The sequence below is a fragment of the Psittacula echo genome (assembly GCF_963264785.1).
Source record: "Psittacula echo genome assembly, chromosome: 4".
Classification (NCBI taxonomy): Eukaryota; Metazoa; Chordata; class Aves; order Psittaciformes; family Psittacidae; genus Psittacula; species Psittacula echo.
The window spans coordinates 21,192,504-21,212,791 of NC_137738.1; the positions used below are offsets into that span (position 1 = coordinate 21,192,504).

The 20,288-nt window shown below is 39.3% G+C and overlaps 1 protein-coding gene across 1 annotated transcript in view; it reads right to left on the bottom strand.

Annotated features, from left to right (window-relative positions):
* LTBP1 (latent transforming growth factor beta binding protein 1) overlaps positions 1 to 20,288 on the bottom strand; it is a gene marked incomplete at both ends in the record, with an annotated part of 198,370 nt that overhangs the window by 6,727 nt on the left and 171,355 nt on the right. The window contains 5 exons of the mRNA XM_080615803.1: positions 8,059 to 8,229; positions 10,547 to 10,687; positions 11,976 to 12,104; positions 15,176 to 15,262; positions 16,713 to 16,895. Coding sequence (XP_080471929.1) covers positions 8,059 to 8,229; positions 10,547 to 10,687; positions 11,976 to 12,104; positions 15,176 to 15,262; positions 16,713 to 16,895 — 711 coding nt within the window. The remainder of the gene's footprint in view (positions 1 to 8,058; positions 8,230 to 10,546; positions 10,688 to 11,975; positions 12,105 to 15,175; positions 15,263 to 16,712; positions 16,896 to 20,288) is intronic.

Sequence of the window (20,288 nt, forward strand, 5' to 3'; positions counted from 1 at the left end):
AATACACTGCCCAAGACATTTGTTTCAGTTTGTACATGAAACAAAGCCAGCATGAGAAAAAGAGAATATAGCAAATGTTAGCTACATCCCTTAATGCACAGCTTCCCACCGAGACCGTACAATAATGAACATAGTTTTAAGAGCTGAAATAGGAACTGAAACACCCTATTCTTCTTTCCGCACATCTAACTCCAGATAACATCCATGTATGGGGAGAGGAGGTTATCATCTCTGACTGACTCCTTCATTGATATGTACACAGAGAAAAGCTATGCAGAAGTGTAAAAGCACTTTCTCACAGATGCACACATATGTTCTTGGCAGAGGAAATCTATGCTTTACTAAGCCAGAAATGGCAAGGGGACAAGTCAAGCAGGTCTGACAGAACACTGCTTCTTCCACATGAGTGATCTGATGGGAAGGATTGACCAGAACCTGGACATTGGCTTCTCAGATTACACAGTGCTAATTTTGCGCTTAGTGATACTGGTAGTAGAAACAATATTTTTCTTCTGTAGGCAGCAGTCAGAACATTTGAAAAGCCACAGAGCTCTGGTGTACACGAGAGTTGGGTATTTTGAAGATTGTGCAAGAATATTTTGTACTGCACGTTTGCCAACACAAAGTTGTTTATTATCTAAAGAAGAATAAAGAAATGTTGACAACAGAAACTTTTTTCCTGCCACACTGGTTCTTTGCCAGTCGAATTCTGTATGTCTGCATTTTTAGTTCTCATTACAAGTAAATTAGTGGTTACAAAATGATGAAGAGCTGTTTTAGGGAATACTGTAAACTTGGTATTTGTTACAAGAGATTGTAACTATATCAAGGCCTTCTACAAGGCTGTACATACAACTGTAATAATCTATTAACCCACTGAAGTCTATTATGCTTAATTAACCATTTGTTAATACACTTTTTAATAGTTTCTACATTAATTGTATACAGAGCTTCTATACAAAACCTGACAGAGCATTTAAATAGTCTTACATCACTCTAAAGTCCTCCTTATATATAATTTATATCATTGTTTTGCTACATATACTGTGATGATTTGAAATTAACTGTAATAGCCTCTTAATACTGCACATTCTCTTTAGATGTCCGAGTAGAATAGACTTTATCTCTCGTCTTTTGTAATGTGTTGATTCAGTTACTAGGTGCTCAGGTGATAAAACTGCAACAGCAACCAGCGTAAGAAACCAACAGTAGAAATTCAGGACCAGTAACAGGGGGGCACATTCTGGAAAGATCATGAGAACTGGTATTTTGAAATAAGGTAAACTAGAGGCTTGGACGTCTGAGAAAAATGAACACATCAAAGTCCCCCTCTGGAGGATAGAGCAAGTTAATGGCAAGATGGATGCATATGTCCAACTTCTGTTGTTTTAAACTTTTCCCCTTACTATGCTAAGTTCCTACAGTTTAAATTAAAAATAGTATATTTCAAGTCACTGTGCTGAATGCTGGTCACTGTTTTCCAGGGAAGGGAACTAAATGAACAGAGTGCCATAAGATTTGTGGGTAAAAGCATGATGGGTGCACAAAAAGTTGCATCAAACATTCAAATGAGAAAACAGCGTGACCTTGCCCTAGGAAGGTGGCAGCAAGAAACTTAGACCAAAGAGGCAGTAAGGGAGCAGAGAGCAAGGGAAAATGTGTAGCTACCCCTGAATGACAAAGGCATTTTAGCTGTCACAGAAATTAATGCTCACTTTCAAAAGAATCTTTCATGTAAAGTAAAAAAAAAAATAAAATTCTGTAATTCATAATCAATGATAAAACCTTTTTCTATATATTTTCTTTGCTTGCTCTCTCCTGGTTGTGATCAAGGACAATACAACCGCAGTTCAAGAGGAAAAAAAGACTTGTGTTTTTAATACAATTTAGTCTACATTGCTTCACATGTTTCTACGTTTTTCCTCATAACTTGCAAATGAATTATTGAGGCAGCTTGTTGTATAACTTCGGATAGCCATTATAAAAGGAAGCTGATGTAGGCTTTCAAAAATGTAAAGGACATTATTTAAGTCATATGTTTGCATATAAAACAAGCGTGCTGGGGGATTGCAGCTAGATGCACATGCACAGATGTTAGCCATAATTGGTGATGAAAAACAGAATGACAGAGAAAACACAAGTTGAATGGACTGACTGGCTTACAGGTGCTTGTTAACCTAAGTGCAGCTGTGCAAATATACATCTAATTTGCATATGCAGTTATTGTAACTGCACAAGCCTGTGTGGGCCTTATTTGTACCCAGAGGCGTAAAAATCCTAAATTCTCTAGTCAGAAAAATTATTCCTTATAATAATTATTCCTTATTTCATATTGCATATTTCATATTTGCATTTAAAACAATTATATAAAAAACCTTTTCATGACATAACCATGAAACAGCTGCACCAAAGCCAATCCTAGCTCCTGCCCATAAAGCAAGCTTTATTTCTATTCCAGCTCCTCAGAACTGTCACCATCACACACAAAAAAGAAGCCAAAGCTATCAACACCAAGGCAGTTCCTTCAAATTATTTAAGAATTCAATAGTTTCGCCATGGAAGAAATCACTGGAGAGAGGAACAAAGCCAAAAAGGCATTTATAACATTGAATATATGGCCCTTCCCAACTAGAGGTTCTAGACATCAGTCTGAATTGGTTACGTTTATGCTCTCTTGGGAGACTGCATCATCTATGAACCAAAGCTGAAGATATTTCTACTCTACATTTAGATTGTGCTATTTGACAACTAAGGTAGTTTTACTGACATCTTCCAAGAACAGATGCTGAGGTTTGTCATGGATAGCATTCACATACGTTCTACAACTCTTGGTGCTAAATTAAAAAGGAAGGGTACCAGTCTTAAAGGACTTTTTCATGAGTTAAGAAGGATATTCATATCCTCACATGGAGATACTCTATATGCAGTCTCTGAGGAAGTGCAATTACCAGCCTGATTCTTTCAAAACCTCTTGGTATTCACCTTTTGTTCCTCAACTAATGCTGCTCAAATTTCCTAAAACAATCTTCTACTAGTCAAGGTAGACACTTAAAAGCTGTAGCAAGAGCCAGGTTGTTTCTGCCACAGCTTTGCAAATAACTTTTTGTCTCCATGCTGACTCCCATGTATACTGTGAGTATACAGGGAATGTGAGGTTCCATGAGGAAAACTGTTCCCAGGCTATTCTGCATGTCTCTTCTAAACTTCATAAAAAGCACTGAAAATCCTCAACAGAAATTAAAGCAGCCAAAAATCTGCACAACTGAGCATAAGAATTTGCATATTCAAGGCCCAATCACTGTAGTATTCTGAGCTCAAGAGATAATCCATTTGTCCAGAGTCTTTACCAGAAAGGAAGGAGGCACAATGCCATCCTAAATGCAAATGCAGTGGTCTCCAGAAAGGAATCCAATGTCCCCCTGCAGATTTTTATGATCTCAAAAGAAGACAGATGGAAACTCATCCTTCACACACAATGGTTTCCCCTGTACTTCCAGATCTTCATGACTAATGTAAGTCAGGACTTGAAGGGAACACCATGCTTTCATAATGTGGAAGCTCAGCCCAGAACTAACTTACAGTGTTTACAAAGGATACAGAGTTCCTTGCAACAAAAACACAGTCAAACAATCTGTTCTGGCAGAATGAGTATAATTCAACAGCTACATGTAGAGGTGCCTATTTCTCTTCCTTGAGGGAAGGGGAAACTGGTAGGACGAGCACAGATGTGGGTTTCTGTATAAAAAACATCCATGTGAAACTGGCCAAAAGAAATCCTACATTATACAGCACTTCACATGTTACCCACTACCCTTAGTGTTCTCCTAGTCTGAGCTTTGCAAACGTTAAGGTGGAGATAAAGAGAAACTTCAAGTATAACCTAAGTCCTTAGCAGTTCTTTATGTGTCTCCTAACTCACAGAACTTCTGTAACACTTACTGACTGGAGTTCTACCATCTTCCTTTCTGCAGATCTTCTAAACATGAAGTGGTTCCATAAAACCCCACAAAATACTAGCATTTAAAACTTGCAGTAAAAAAGGTGTGTATAAGGTTATACAAATAAGCAGGCTGATAAACTGAATGCTGGCATCCTTTACAGCTGCCTAAGAATGTGTTCATGATGTTATCTTAGTAGTCAGACAACCACCAAGTTCTTAGTTGTAGTAATGTAACACACACTCTGCCCTCTCCCAATGAATAGTATTGTAACATCTGTTAAAAAACTGTCGCAGCTTTTCCTTACCCCCTTTTTCTATATTAAAACTTCTTCAGGCAGCCAGCTGCAAGAGGGATAAAGCACCCTCCTTAACAGACTGGCATATCTTTGGTTCAGGGGCACATAATTCCACCTTCCTAGCATCCTAATGTGTTACTGAAGCCAAGGTGGGACTGCACTGAAATAACAAACTCCAAGAAGATCATTTTACAAATACAAAAATAAACAGTCCCCCTAAATCACACACGGACTCTGGCACATCACCTTACTAAACATTTTCTAGCTGTTACTTCTACCTCCTCCCTTCAAATTTCCTGTGCCCTGTAATAATATACCTTGTCTAAAATCCACTCCAGTCCCATAAGGGAGTTACAGGAGCTTCTGGAAGCTTAGTAGGTTTATAATTCAGGTGCTACATGTCCAGGTTAACATGAGATGTATATGTCCTTATTTTAGATTCCAGATCTTTTCAGTCTTGGCCAGTTCTCTATTTTCTAGCATGGATATTTTGACCCAGCTGCTAAACCCATCATTGCCTGTCCTGCTGCCAGTTACTAGAGAATGGCCTCTGGATAGAGACAATTTGGTCTTGAGCCACTAACACTGAATTGTCCAAGGATGCAGAATTTCTGAAGGCAGGTCACCCAACAGGGTGTTTTTGGTTTTTTTTGTAGGTTTTTTTGGTTTTTTTGGAGGGGGTTGGGTGCAATGCAGAAAGAAAGTTTTGCTTTTGTTATCTAAAAGAAGTGTGCCCAATTTTCTAATTTTCCTCAATTCCTCAATCAATACAGACTGCAAATTACAAATCTCAAACACCACAGTTGTTTCTTAAGGTTAATTACTGAATGTTCTTTGGGCAAGGACAGCCTAACACCACAATAAGCCCAGAGAGAATACATTTCAGTAGTTCATATTTTGGTGTTGGATGCAATCTTTGAAAACTTTTATCTGTAATACGATGATATCATAAGATCATAATGTTAGAGACAACATAGTTGAAGGCAATCTGTCTTTGCTTCCTTTGCTTCCAAGACGTGCTGCACAAATTCTTTATACAAGTAAGATGTACTCAATCACATCACTACAGCTCATGTTTGCACTGTTTTGACCAGGACTTTGATACTAGTATTTTGAGTTTGCTCCTTGATACTGTTATCAAAATATATATGAGTCTTACTGTTGTTAAGATGATGTTGTTCAGTTGCAATACTTCAACAGGTGCTACTTATTTTTTCTCAAACTCTGACTGTTTAGTGTCATCTTCAGTGGGGTTTGTTTGATCAAGTACTCATTAGTAGTTTTTAGAGATCTTACCAGTTACATAAATTCTGTTTTCATGCTAGTGAAAGGCCAGATTTCTTTTTCATTTATATGGATCAGTTTTCACAGAAGTTCTCTATCTTCCCACTGATTTTATGTTGGATGCTATTTAAACAGGAATTTTAAATCTTGTAATGAGAAATGGAACTGCTCTGAAGACAAGCTGGGACACGAAAGTTAGAGATTCTTTCAATAAAGCATGAGTTTGTTATAGAAGGAACTTGCAAATGTTCTAGTGCAGCATCTAGATCCTCAAATACAAGAGGAGCATAAAAAAGGCAAAAGGAAACCACAGACAAGCAAGTGACCTGTTCTGTGATCCAACCCATTTTATGGTGAAAGTCTTCCGGTGGTAATGCTTTTCGCATCCCTAGGTCTTCTTTAAGATGTGTTACAAATCTTCAGAATGCCCCTAACTTGGGAAATAAGCAAACAAAAAAAGTTGTAAATCTGGCCAACACAATACACAAGTATTTAAAAATGGAGAAATTCCTGGTTTCCCAGCCAGGACTTGAACCTGTGACCTCCTGGCCCAGAGGTGCAAAAGCACTCTCTCAAGCCAATGATATCACTTTAAGTACTACAAACTGAAGACATGTCAAATAAATCATTTATTCAGTTCAGTCAGCTTTAAATTTTTCTTGGTAAATGTTCCTGAAACCAGAGAAAGTCCTCCAGGTTTCTGTGTGGGTGCGTGCATTTGTGTATGAGGACAAATCAGCAGGTACCACCTCCACTAAAACATGTAAGCTTGTATGTTTGTTCTGACATCATAAAGATTCAATGTGCTTTTGGTTTTTTTAACTATGTTTCAATCTATAAGGATGATTTAAAATATTTGGGATCGAAGTGTGCCTTGTACTTTCAGTTAAAGCAGATACCTTACAATGCATATTAACTTCAAATAAAAATTATCTTACGTCTGGAGGAAGAAGGATTTTATGATCCAACATAACGCTCATCAGCTTTGACTGAGGGTCATCCAAGTGATGTTTAGCATGTTATCCATCAGGAACCTTCATGTAATTTCTAAAATGAATTTAAGTTTCTTCAGAGAGCTAGTTGGGATCTGTACCCCACTGTTGTCACAGGATTGCTGCTTTGTAATCCTGCAGTCCTAATGATCAAAATCCATCTAATTTCAAGCCTACATATGTTCAGACTGAACTTGTTCCAATTTTTTCCTTACATCAACACTGTTTAATTTAAAAACTTATGGGAATGGGAACCATCTACAGCCTTTGTTCTGCATATAGGCTTGGCTTCTCTTGTCAGACAGGTATTCCATTCCCTGACCATCTCGGTAGTCCTTCTCTGTTCCTTTTCAGATTTATCCTGCTTTAAATGTAACTAGCTAGAAATATTCAGAAGCAAGTCTCAAGCCTACCTTAACTCTGTCCACCAGGAACAGCTTTCCTTCATCCTCTCTATCTTTCTACCTGAGGAAGTCCAGGTCATAGCAACAACTCTTGCTATTAGCTATTGCCCATTTTTTTTTTTTTTACTATTACATTTCATTCCATTGCAATTGTTATTCTAGCAGATGTAGTAATTCACTGCCTGGAAACGTCCTCCTGTAAGATTTGTTCTGACAAAGCCATTTCAGAGATTTCCATATCTTATAAATCAAGCTGCTGTCATGCCCTATTTTTCTTCTTCAGTCTCCTTCTGGGGTAAGCATCAGTCAGCGGTTACTCCAGCCAACATCATCAAAACCAGGTACTTTTTTCAGTTGCTGCACTTCCAAAGCAAACTCAAACAAGTAAAGATATATAAGAACAGGTTCAGGGACCTTGCAAGTAAATTATAAATACATAAAACTCAGGTAGACACAAACAATCACATTAGTGCTTCACTGAGCTTCTCTGTAGTTTTAACTTGCTACAATTAAAACATGTACTACTTTAGCCCTAATGTTACAGTTAGAGTAACACAGGGCCAAGCAAAAAAACAGGTATGATATGAATAAAATGCTTTACTAGTGTAGCACGATATTACTATACAGAAAACAATACTACTGAAAGAGACATTTGTAGTAAGAAAGCTACATCCAAACTACGCCTTGGCGAAGTTTATATGGGGCAGAGAAGTTAGTACGGTTCAACTATAACACTAGCAACAAAAATCTAAACCAGTTATGTAACCTGTTGAGTATCATGTGTGTGTGTGCACACGAACTGTGCCTCTATTTTCATAGATGGCTTTTGTCAGGCATGTTAAGAAACACTGCTATTCTTAAAATACCCTCCTGTTTCTACCGAGGTTCTGAATTGCCAATCACTGATAGTCCCACTTGAAGGAAATAGGTCCTGTAAGTGCCAAAAAATAAAAGCAGCTACATTTTCAAAATGCAGACTGTAATGAATTCCTTTTAATTAATGAGAAAAATTTCCATTAGTTCTTGAAGGGTTAGGTTTTCCTGTTCTCTCTTATGTTATTAGCCCAAGTATAAATGCAAGGGATTAAACTGATTAAGTATTTCGGATTTCATTCCAAGAATTGACATGTATGTTTCCTTACCTGACTCCTTCATAGGACACAGTGCGCACTGCATGCCCCAGGCTTCACCGTATAGGCAACAGCACTCAGTATATGTAGTCTGCTTTCCAACCAGAGGTCGACTACAAACAAAATCATCACTTAGATGCTGCCAGCAAAGATCCTGGTAGACCTCAGTTTCTTCAGTTTGTTCTGGTGAAGAAGATAGTATTAGATCATCATTGCAGTGCTGTTATTTAAAAAATATACTGACATAATGCAGAATTTTCTAAACTTAGATTAGAAAAAGAACCTAGCTTTATACACATTGCTGGATACAAATTTAAACTTAGAAGTTATGACCTTATTTAAGACTTGCGGTGGCTCATCCTTTGTTCAGCTTTGCAAAAATCTTAAAGGGTTTTGACTTGACACTATTAGGCCAATTTAAAAACACATTGGGTTGGACACCCAAGAAATAAACTTCCTAAACCAGCAGTCAATGCTGAATGCTTAACACTGACTCAGCTCTGCTCCCATGGAAGTTAAGAGAGCTTGACAAAAAACAGTATTAAGACAGAGATGAGTATGTGAGGAACACACCAAGGATGGAGTGAATATTTAGAAGTTGTTATTTTGCTTTTCTTATATTGCTGTCAGTGGCATCTGAAAGAACTTTTACAACTAGGGCAGAGCTGAACAAAAATTTTACAAGAGCTCAATGGGAGACTGAACAAATACTTGGAAGAGAGTTTGAGTAATGAAACAGACAAACTACATCAGGCTCAGGAAATCCCCTGAGCTGAAAATAGCTGGAGGCTGGGAGAGCGTTGGGAAGAAGTATTGTTTATCTGCTCTTCTGGTCCCTAGTCATCCACTTACAGCTATTGTTAGAGACAGAATACTGCTGTGAACTACTGTCACGTTCTTAAGAACATTAACAAAAACATGTATTTTTGTGAAAGCTGGACTATTTCAGAGGCATACTAGTTCTGACAAAGATCTCAGTAGGAGCAATTCCTAGCCCTAGCAGTCTCTGATCACTGCTGATCAGAGGGAGAGGAACTGTAAACTTAATCTTCCCCTTGGAATGCAAAAACCTCAGCACAATTGTTTTGTAAAGACATCTGCAAGTTTTTGATTTTGTTCCAACATAGAGTGAAAAATAAATGTTGTCACAAACCAAGGTTCTGTTTTGTCTGTGTGTTATCTGTACTGTATTTTCACATGATGCACTGATGCATGGGTGAGTACAGAATTGAAACCTAGATCAAGAGTAAAATGGCGAGCTCTGAAAGTGCAAAGGTGATCAGCATTTAGATGCCTATTTATACTAAGAACTTGCCACAGCAAGCCATGAAGAGCAGCAGTGGGCCTCTGCAACCAAGTCCAAATTCTACTGGCAGCAAAGGAACCACCCTGCCTCCCGCTTCTCTGCACTGGGGAGGACATTGCCAATGTGATAAAGGCTTGAGTGCTTTGTGCTAGGCGAGATCATTGCTGCGTCAGTGCCAGTATCGCAGGACAGAAGACCCTTTGGGCTCTTGCATTCCCTTCACATCCTAGATGAACCCAAAGGACAACCCTGCTCTCGGTTTGTTTAACTGAAGATTGAACAATAGAAATGCTGTGGTTCTTCCACAGTTTCAGGCAAGAGGATGACCACATTACTCCTCAAAAGTATCAGTCTTATAATTTGGAGTGACTAAAGCTGGCATTCAGTCTGTATTCCCATTTCCTTTCACAGATGCATCTTAGGAAAATTCATCGCAAGTTGCAGGGACCAGAGATCTGGATTTATGGCTATACAGTGCCAATAATAATCAAACCCATTGTAACATTTCTTTTAAAGATGTGTGTGGCATGGACAAAGCTGTGGCGACTGCATAATGCTCTGGATTTCTGAGACGTTTCCAAGAATCTCATAATAGCTATCTTTTTTTCTAAATCAGTGTCCACTGAATTTAAAAGAACATGCAAAACTCTTACTTAAACAATGACACTGCAGCCCACAGCTTGAAAATGTGAGTTTGATGTAGCCTCAATATTAATCAGTTGAAAGCACAGATAAAATTTCAGCTATTTCCTCCTATACCCTGTTACTCCTGTTTTCATTCTTTGCTTTGTTAGAAGCAGTCACTCACTCTGAACTGAATCTCCAGAGTCAGCCAATAGCCAAACCCCAGTCTTAGTAAGACAGCAAGAGGCTGTGGCACATTACCTACAAGGCTGGACGAGGCAGACACAAAGCTGGTGAATCAGGGGGCTGAAGACTCCCCAGCCCAAACCTAATCTCATTAATACTTCCAGCAGTCTCCTATCTGCATTGGTGAAGTGGAGCCCTGTGGAGTCCTACATCACGATGCCTTCTGGATCAACAGATGATGGTCCAAGCATTGCTTTCCAAAATCCTCCAAAACAGCAGGCTCATCCAAGCATGACGCAGCCTAAGCCTACTGGGATCTGTAGGCATGTCAGGACCACCTCACAGAGGTGCACTCACTGCAGTAATACGTATAATGGATCATACCACTTGAATCTGCTGGTCTGATGCATCGCTTTTCTGTTGAGTCCAGAACCATTGGGTGTGTACAGAAACAGTTGTAAGATCCTTCTGTGTTAATGCACTGGCCATCAATACAGCTGTTTGGGTCCTGACATTCATCCGTGTCTTTAAAATGGAAGGAAATGTATCAAGGAGAGCCAGCACAAAGTAGTCGCATTGTGTTAATCCATGTTTTTATTTTCCTATATTAGGAGCAGATTTCCCTGCATGCCTTCTGTTAATTACCGCAAATACCAGTTGCTGGCATCAGAACCCTGCCTGTGCCCATGAAGAAGGATGGACAGATCAGCAGGATGCTGACCTCTAGTCCTCCAGCATTAAGGAGCATCTAGATGAGTTGGCTTGCTAGGGGCGGCTGGAGTGCCAGGCATACCCTGCATCAAGCACAGCTGCAACTGCTTCTCTTGTTCCTATCCCTTTAGGACAGTACCAGCAGGCATTAGAGATGGGAATACTCTCTGAGATCCTTCATGAGCTTATCAAAAGGGATCACCTTACCTAGCCACAGTAGTTCTATTCCTTAGTTTGTCTTGGAGAGGAAAGCAGAAATTTAGCTCAAATGGAAGAGCAGGCTATTTTACTTTGGATAAATTACATTAAATCAGCAAAACCCCACCCTTTGTAGAAAACAATCATAGAATCTGAAGGTGAAAAGCTCTCTTACAGTGGTTGCAAAAATTACTTCCTTTCATTATGCTATTCTGCACATTATACATAGTTTTCTGCTTACAAAGCAAAAGCCAGGGTCACGGTTATGAGTAATTTTCAGTTGAATACCAGAACCACATGAATACAAGGTTGTGCAGACTAAAATGGACTTATCGATGACCTGAACTGTAATTTCACATTGCGTATTAACTCCTTGTGGAAAATATCTGTCCTTGAAAAAAAACCAAACTCTGTTAATTTAATTTATTATAGTAAACTTACCAAGTGAAAGGTGAGCTTCAACATACAGGATTTCCACTGCTCACCGCATATACAAAGAACAGAAGGCTAAATTATACTTTGGCAGAGTGAAGAAGCAGTGTGCATACAAAGAGAAAGTCACTTCTGATCACTTTGTGCTGCCTTGCCTATGCACTCAGAAGAGCACAAGAGGCTGTTTTGGAGATGCAAACTCCTGGGAACAATTTGCTGAAAAAGGAAGCAAATAAAGCAAAGCCTGCTCTACATGCTATTGCCATGTCAGCCAGAATTGCTGCCCAGCCAAGCAGAAATGAAGGGAAATGACCCAATGCCTCTTAAAAAGCTGCTAGAGGAGTTTGGAGGCCCAGTGTTCTTCCCCTTGCTGGGAATACTGCAGTTCTGATGGGAATCCTGCTGTACAACTTTGCTTGGTTTGCCCATCTGCATACCATTATGGTGACAAGACCACTTTAAATAAACTTACCAAAGCACTGGAGCTTAACAGGGTCATAGTATGTGCCTTGTTTGCAGTAGCACTCGTAACCTGGCTGCGTATTCAAACAGAAGCCATTTTTACAGATTTCTTGTCCAAAGAGTTGGCATTCATCAGCATCTGGGGAGTAAACATTAAAGGCTGTGTTACCATAATTACTATGAGGCCACGCAGAGAAGCAGGATGGAGTAAAGCCTCTACACTTCTCTGTTCAAGCAAACTTCATTTTAAACAGAAGGCCCCAAGAGCACAGATATCCACTGGATAAAAACAACTGCTGTGGAAGGCTATGGTGTGCTTGTAGCTAGAATAGGAAAGGAAAAACTGGTGGACCATGACTTTCCCTTTCCCTTGGTCAGAATAAGTCCTGTGGCACACAAAGACTGGAAGAATCTGTAGCATCCTTTTCTTTCCTTTGGTATCACTCAAAAAAAAAACAGATGTAAAATACGGCCTGTATTTTCCAGTATAATTTGCTTCAGCCAAGGGGTTCCCACCATGGATCTAATTTAATCGCACAATCTAATTACAAAACTAACTAAACAGTTATGCCAATGGATGGTCTTTGTGAGTGCTGTCCTCTTTCCATACAGTTTAGTGACTCTGCTATGATGGGTAGGGAATCTTCATATCTGCACTGCTTGTGACTTCATTTTTCAAAGCTATATGCACAAATTCTGTGGATACTTCCCACCACATAGGACCAGCTGTGTTTGTTGCTAGATATTAGGCTGTAACTACTATAGATTCCATTACAGCTATCAAAGAGAATCTACCACATTTTCAAATGGGGCTAAATGTTTTCAGGAGGTTTCATGGAAAATATATGCCAGCTCATATATAGCTTTTCACAGTTGTACACATTTTTCCCCAGTCTTGTATTTATGTATTTGTTGCTGTTGGAATTCCACTCACTTCCTTTTTCCAAACCTACTTTTCATTTGCTAGACCTACCTAGAATAGTCTGTTAAAGCGAGGCTGGTATTACAAATAGCAATAAAAAGCACAATGTAAAGTAGGTGATTCTCCTTTCAATACCAGTTATCTTTATCCACTCTCCCCTATAGATTTACTCCCCATCTACTCTTGGGCAACACAGATTTTAGCCCAAAGCTGTAATTTCCAGCTGTACAGCAGTTTTAAAGATGAATTACGCATATGTTTACTTTTTCCGGAAGAACTGAGAGTGTTGTAGAACTATTTATTTTTATAGCCAGTCTTCCAGCCACTTCAACGTTAAATATTTTAAGTTTGACTGTCCAGCAACAAGAACGATGAAAAGATTAGTAAGAAATGTCATGTATACCATCTGCTTTTTCCTGTGGAACATGGATTTATGTCTGTGGAAGAATGGGAAAGCCTGGGAGTAAAGTCAGGGAAGGCTAGCTGAGTATGTTCATTTCTGACAATTATTTCCAATTGAGAAATAAAGAGTTGCTCCTACAAGCAGAAGCTTGTGGATGAAAGCAAAAGGAGCATAAGACTTAGTGTAACAGAGGATCAGACTAGAATGTCCCAGCACGCTGTAATGGTCATATTACTAAAAGTACTTATCCCTTTATTGTTTGGCCATTGTACCATTCCTGAGGTTATTACAAAATAAACTTACTGAAAACAGAAAAAGTCTTATTATGGCAAGGATTTGTGGAAGATAGTTCCAGATGAACTATTTCCTCACTTCAATATTTATGGCAGCCAGAGATGTTATCAACAAAAATGAAGCAGACTTTCTCTGAGACACATTTGGACATACTGTACACACAGCATGTCTTAAATCTACATTGCAAAGATATACAGGTATCTTAGATCTGCAAAGATAAACAGCACACTTAAGGAATCCCTGAACAAAAAATCCTCTCAGAGAGTATTAAGTCCTTTAAGATGAGTTCTGTGACAGTGTTCTGACTTGGCTAGATGTAACTTGTCGGTCTGTCCAACACTGCTCCCATTAGTCTTGGGTCTGGATTCACCCCTTGACACTTTGCTCTTTACTGCATGTTGGTGGACAAAGCAACACCTCCAGAGAGTGGAGGTCTTACATGAGTTACCCCATTTAAATGCCCACATTAGTTTGAATGAATCTGGGTATTGGTGCCTTATAAACTTTAGTATCTTTTCCACAGGTTTCTTTACAGGTGCAAAGAAACACCTGCTGAGGATAACACAAAAAAAAATTACTAAGACAGAGAAATGAACTGAAACATGGTCTAGTCACGAACTCGAAAGGAAAACCGACCTTGTAGTGTCCTCAGTGAGGAAAGGTAGTTCAAAAAAGACACATAACAATAGTTACGAAAAAACCCCAAAACCTTTCAAGTCCCACCAGTTTTTGCCATCTCTCAGAATTAGGTCTGACAGATTAAGTGATTTAGCTAGAAGCAACTCTGAGAAATGCTTATCTATCAACCAGCTGGTACTATGGCTCTATTAAGGTCTTTTTATGTGATATGAACAGAGTACTTTGTACATTTACTCCTTGACTTGTAAAACAGCAGTTCCAACAGGAACAGATACATTAACACGCGTGCTTTTCTAAAGATCCTGTAGCTGCTAAGTAATCCAAAGATAAAATGTTGACTTTATTTTAGCTAATACAAATACTGTGTATTTATGTCAAGGAAAATTAATCTCACAAATTATTAATATTGATAGCTACTTCTCAGACTTGAACAGGAATTTCACTAATCTCATTCTTCCTTCTTAACTCCCTCCTGCTTACACCCACTAACTCCTATCACTCATATTTCTCTACAGCCTTTTGTTTAACTATTTCATGAAGATCTGTAATGAAAATATCATTGTTGAACATCTCTTCAGTTTTTATATCCATTCTAACTTGTAGGTCTAATGTTTAACAGAATTTCCTTCTCTCCCTCAACTCCCCATACATTTATTTACAAATTTAAGGTGGTTTTGTATTTCATATGTAAATGAATATTTGGGGTTTGCAGTGTCTGCAGCTACTCTCACACTATATAGCACTTAGTACAAATTAAACCAGAATATTACAAAGACTATAACTGGCATTCTTAACAATCTGTCAGATGATGATTTTCAGTAATGCTTCATATAATAAACTGTTTTTATCACCTAATAAAATTTGAATTAGTATGTTTACATTGCTGGCTGACATTTCTAGTCAACTACCAGAACTTCTGAAATAATTAAATGTAATACAAGTCAGTACTGACCTTTGTAATTCTGAGCAAGAAGCCCGTAAGATGATTCTCCAGTGGGAATGAAACCTTTTCCTTCAGGACACAAATCACTAAATTCAGCTAGGAGAGACAGAAACAAAAAATTATGTTGTTAAGAAAAAGTTACATACGTATGTGTTTCAGGGTATTTTGAGAAATCTGAGGCAACGTTTTGCCTTATTCACATCTATCAGGAAATCATGCACACCTTTAGCTAAGTAAGGGATGCTGACACTATGGCCTGCCTTTCTCTTGCTCTCAGTTGGTAGAGCTAGGTTTGAAAAACCTAGCTAGGGTACCCACAGCATCACAGAGCTCCATGCAAACTAGTTTCTCTTGCTCCTTGGCAGGAGAATGTACTCCTTACTTGGTTTCATGGTGCACTGCAGTTATAACAATACCAGTAGCCAAATTATCTTAATTAAAGCTAGCATGAGCCTCTCTGAGCTATACTGCAAGCTGCAATCTAGACATACCCCAACTGAGATACAAGCCCCTGTCCACATTCTTCAGTCCTTAATACAGGAAAAACACTAATTGACTGCAACAGGAGAACATGCTGTGGATTACAAAGGAAAATTACTTAAAGTGTCTGGGAGACTATAAAACCAAATAAGCCTATCCAAGCAGGCTCTTTTCGTAACATGTTTTATTTCAGTTTCACTGATTCTAAAGTATAGTTAAAACAGGAATTCAGCTTGATGATACATTTGTGTGAATAATAATTTTTAGTGTTTAATCTCAAAAATTTTACACATGTTCTCTCTTATGTGATTTTTTCCAGATGGATTTTGAATTTCAGCCATCACTGTTTATGTTTCAAGCACTGTTTTTAATATTTGTGACAAATGTCATATGGCTATGTTTTTCTAATTTAATATTTAGAGGTTAAACAATGGTCTGTAGACAACATGATTAACTGAATTATTCAGTAAGTAGCAAATGTAAAACTAATGTCATCTTATATATCAGTAATTCTTAGTGCTGTAAAAACAACATTACAAGGAATAGCTGCAGACTCAAAACTGTTGTAAGGCTTACTCTTGTTTCCCAGCTTGTGGGAAAAAAATCTAACATGTTGCAGCATCTAGAAAAAGCTTCTGTGAGAATCCAACTTCGTTTAAAATCAGTTGAGATAATACTGTTCAAAAACAGGCTGCTTTTATGCCGCCTGGGGTAACTGTAGTGAAGGCAATGGATTTACACCAGGTATGCAAATGCTCCATCCCTGGCAGTGTTTAGGCCAGGCTGGACAGAGGCTTGGGCAACATGGTTTAGGTCTGAGGCATCCTTGCCCATGGCAGGGGGTTGGAACTAAATAACCTTAAGGTCTTTTCCAACCTTAACCATTCCATTATTCTATGAGTTATTCCTATTAACTTGCTGACTTTTCCACTGTGGAAATCTCCCATGACTAAATACTACAGAACGTGTGATTTAATGGGCAAGCCTTCTCTGAAGGCAAAGCACACTACTGTTAACATAAACACAATGCTTCAAAGGACTGAAGAGATAGAGGGCCTCCTCTTACCAGTTCCAAAGACAGGGCATGGGAAGATTTCACAGTTATCACCCCAGCCAGCACCCAAGGTACAGCAGCATTCTTGTTTGGTTACATTGGATGTAAGCACATTGTCACAGAAATTAGCATCGTTCAGATTGTAATAGCATTCCTTCTTTCCATCTTCATGTTCATCAGGCTCTGCTGGGAGTTCTAAAGGTGAGAAAAAAAAAAACCATAAATCACACAAGATGACGTGAAATTAATCAATTTTACAGAATCAGAAGAGCCCCTATGCCTCAATTTCACCACAGTGAAGACCAGCATTGTGAAGTAGGGAAGAAAATGGTTAAGTACAAATTTTGGTTTAACTTTTGTTCTTACGAAGAATGATGGAAGTTGATAACCTTTGTTTGACTTTTTCAGACCTGCTGTCCAGCTTCGCTGCAAAGGGATTCTTCACATTTGCACCTTTTATTTTTATGCAGTGCATGAAGTATCTGCTTTCATGTTCAGCTACCTAACTTATAGTACCCAACTACTGATGTAGTGCTTTTCACATATGAGTTTGGAAGCTCTTCAGAAAGGTGAGCAAACATTACAACCTCGCTTTACAGATAAAGGAGCTAAGGCAAAACCTGAAAAGGCCCAATTTTCAAAAGAATGAACATTTCCAGCCCCTTCTTTTTCTCTGGGGAAAAAACACATGTTCCACACTTGAATACAAGGCCCTTTATAGTTTTTGCAAAAGTAAGCAACTGACTCCACGGTAAGCAGAAGAATATAATGCAGATGTCAACTTAACTGATTCTGTGGTTTACTTTAAAATAGGCATCCAGCCAAGAAGTCAGATTTTCTGCCTTTAGTAGTTGAGTGGGTCCTCTCACAGTATTTATAAGGACTGGAGGCCAAATAGTCTCTCCCATAGATCCAATAAAACCCCCCTTCAATAGTCAAAGACCTTTCTAAAGCAATGCACTCCTAAAGTACACCAAGAAGTGAGTTTGAAAAGAAATACCTAGTTAAAGCTTCTATGTTTTGCAGAACTCTGTCTATCTAACCTTGTACTTCCACAAAAATTCTCATCAAGCTTGGAAGTGGGAAGTATCACATAAAATTGTTATTCACACTTGATCAATATGAAAAACTTGTCATAGGCTGTCCATAAAGTAACCAAGTTCTAAAATCACAAATGTTCACATTTATTAATCATACCCAAAACTTTCTTCAGGAACTTCAGATAGATAAATCTTGAGGCTATTACTTTATTTCCTATTTATTCTGGGAAATTCATTATGCTTAGTGTAATTCATTACACTTAATTCACAAAAACCTACTAAAACTTACTGCATGTTGGCAGATTTTCCATTGTCTGAGATTTCATTCGTTGCTACTCAGGCTTTCACACAATATACCAAGCGCAAGAAATTTTGCAAGTAACACATGCATCCAGGCAGGAATTGAAACTTTATGCCTGAGTGACAGTGCATCTCAAAATGTTACAAGATTAGTAAGACCCAAAGAGTTGTGGTGTATAAACTACCTCTGTTTGCCTTGCAGTTCTTTCCAATAAAAAGCTTAAGGCTGCCCCATGTAATGTATTGGTATAGCTGGTAGGGACTAGTTCACTTGACTACATCATCTTCCCACCTCTATCTCCTGGAGATCAAGCTCAGCCTCTTTATGCCAGTTACAGGACGGATTTTCTTCTAATCCCATCCACTTAAAAAAATAATGGGTTGTGAGGTGGGAGCTTGAAGATAATTATTGTGCCACAAACGCTGCCCACCCCCATTGTCTCAAGCAGATGGGGCAAGGCGACTTTACTGAGCATGCAAATAAGCATGCAAATATTAGATCTGTTTTGAGAAAAGCAGGTTTAAAAATGCCACTATGGATTGCTTCTTGTTGCACTTCAATAGCATGGACGTGAGTAATAGTTCGTGAGACTTCTAATTCCAAACAGACAATTGGATTTTTTTCTGTTTTCCTCAGAAAAACGACTGTTTCTCTTTTGGGAGGTTGAGGGGCTGGCAGATACCTCTATTCAAACTCAATACAATGTTGCCCCCTACAAGGCAAACTTTCCTTTGGTGTTTAGCCAGTGTAACTAAGTTGTACATTAAAGGGAACACCCAGCTGAGTGCTTATATCATATTTGTTAGTTTAGTCTGTGGTCTCCCCTCATCAGATAATTACAATTTTCTATAATGTGGTGAATTTCACAAAGTGGGATGGGTTTATGGTATCTACTGCTAGCCGATAAGAGCTATGTTAAGACTATGGTGTCACAGAAACACAACTGAACTAAATCTGGTACTCCAAGGTGAGAGAGCAGTACTTTAGCCACCAAATCATACATTTTCCTTGGCCATTTCACAGTATCACAGTATCACAGTATGTTAGAGATTGGAAGGGACCTCAAAAGATCATCTACTCCAATCCCCCTGCCAGAGCAGGAACACCTAAATAAGGTTACATAGGAATGTGTCCAGGCGGGTTTTGAATGTCTCCAGAGAAGGAGACTCCACAACCTCCCTGGGCAGCCTGTTCCAGTGTTCTGTCACCCTCACTGAGAAGAAGTTTCTTCTCAAGTTTAAGTGGAACCTCTTGTGTTCCAGTTTATACCCATTACCCCTTGTCCTATCATTGTTTGCCACTGAGAAGAGCCTGGCTCCATGCTCGTGACACTCCCCCTTTATATATTTATATACACTAATAAGGTCCCCCCGCAGTCTCCTCTTCTCCAAACTATAGAGACCCAGCTCCCTCAGCCTTTCCTCATAAGGGAGATGCTCCACTCCCTTAATCATTTGTCGCCCTGCGCTGGACTCTCTGCAGCAGGTCCCTGTCCTTCTTGAACTGAGGGGCCCAGAACTGGACACAATATTCCAGATGCGGTCTCACCAGGGCAGAGTAGAGGGGAAGGAGGACCTCTCTCGACCTACTGACCACCCCCCTTCTAATACACCCCAGGATGCCATTGGCCTTCCTGGCCACAAGGGCACAGTGTTGGCTCATGGTCATTCTGCCATCCACTAGGACCCCCAGGTCCCTCTCCCCTACACTACTCTCTAACAGGTCGTTCCCCAACCTATATTGGAACCTGGGGTTGTTCCTGCCCAGGTGCAGGACTCTACACTTTCCCTTGTTATATTTCATCAAGTTTCTCCCTGCCCAACTCTCCAGCCTGTCCAGGTCTCGCTGGATGGCAGCACAGCCTTCTGGCGTGTCAGCCACTCCTCCCAGCTTAGTGTCATCAGCAAACTTGCTGACAGTACACTCAATTCCCTCATCTAAATCATTGATGAATATATTAAATAATACTGGTCCCAGTACTGACCCTTGAGGCACTCCACTAGATACAGGCCTCCAACTAGACTCCGCCCCATAGACTACAACTCTCTGGCTTCTGTCCTTCAGCCAGTTTGCAGTCCACCTCACTACCTGATCAAATCATTTGCCATCTGACTAACTGAATCAAAGCCAAATCATCAACAGGAGAAAAAGCATGGCAGTTTTCATGCTGTTTACCAGAGCAAGAACACCAGAAGCTGCCCCAGGAGGAAGGGGAGACAGTCTTCATCATGTCATTGTTTATTCTCC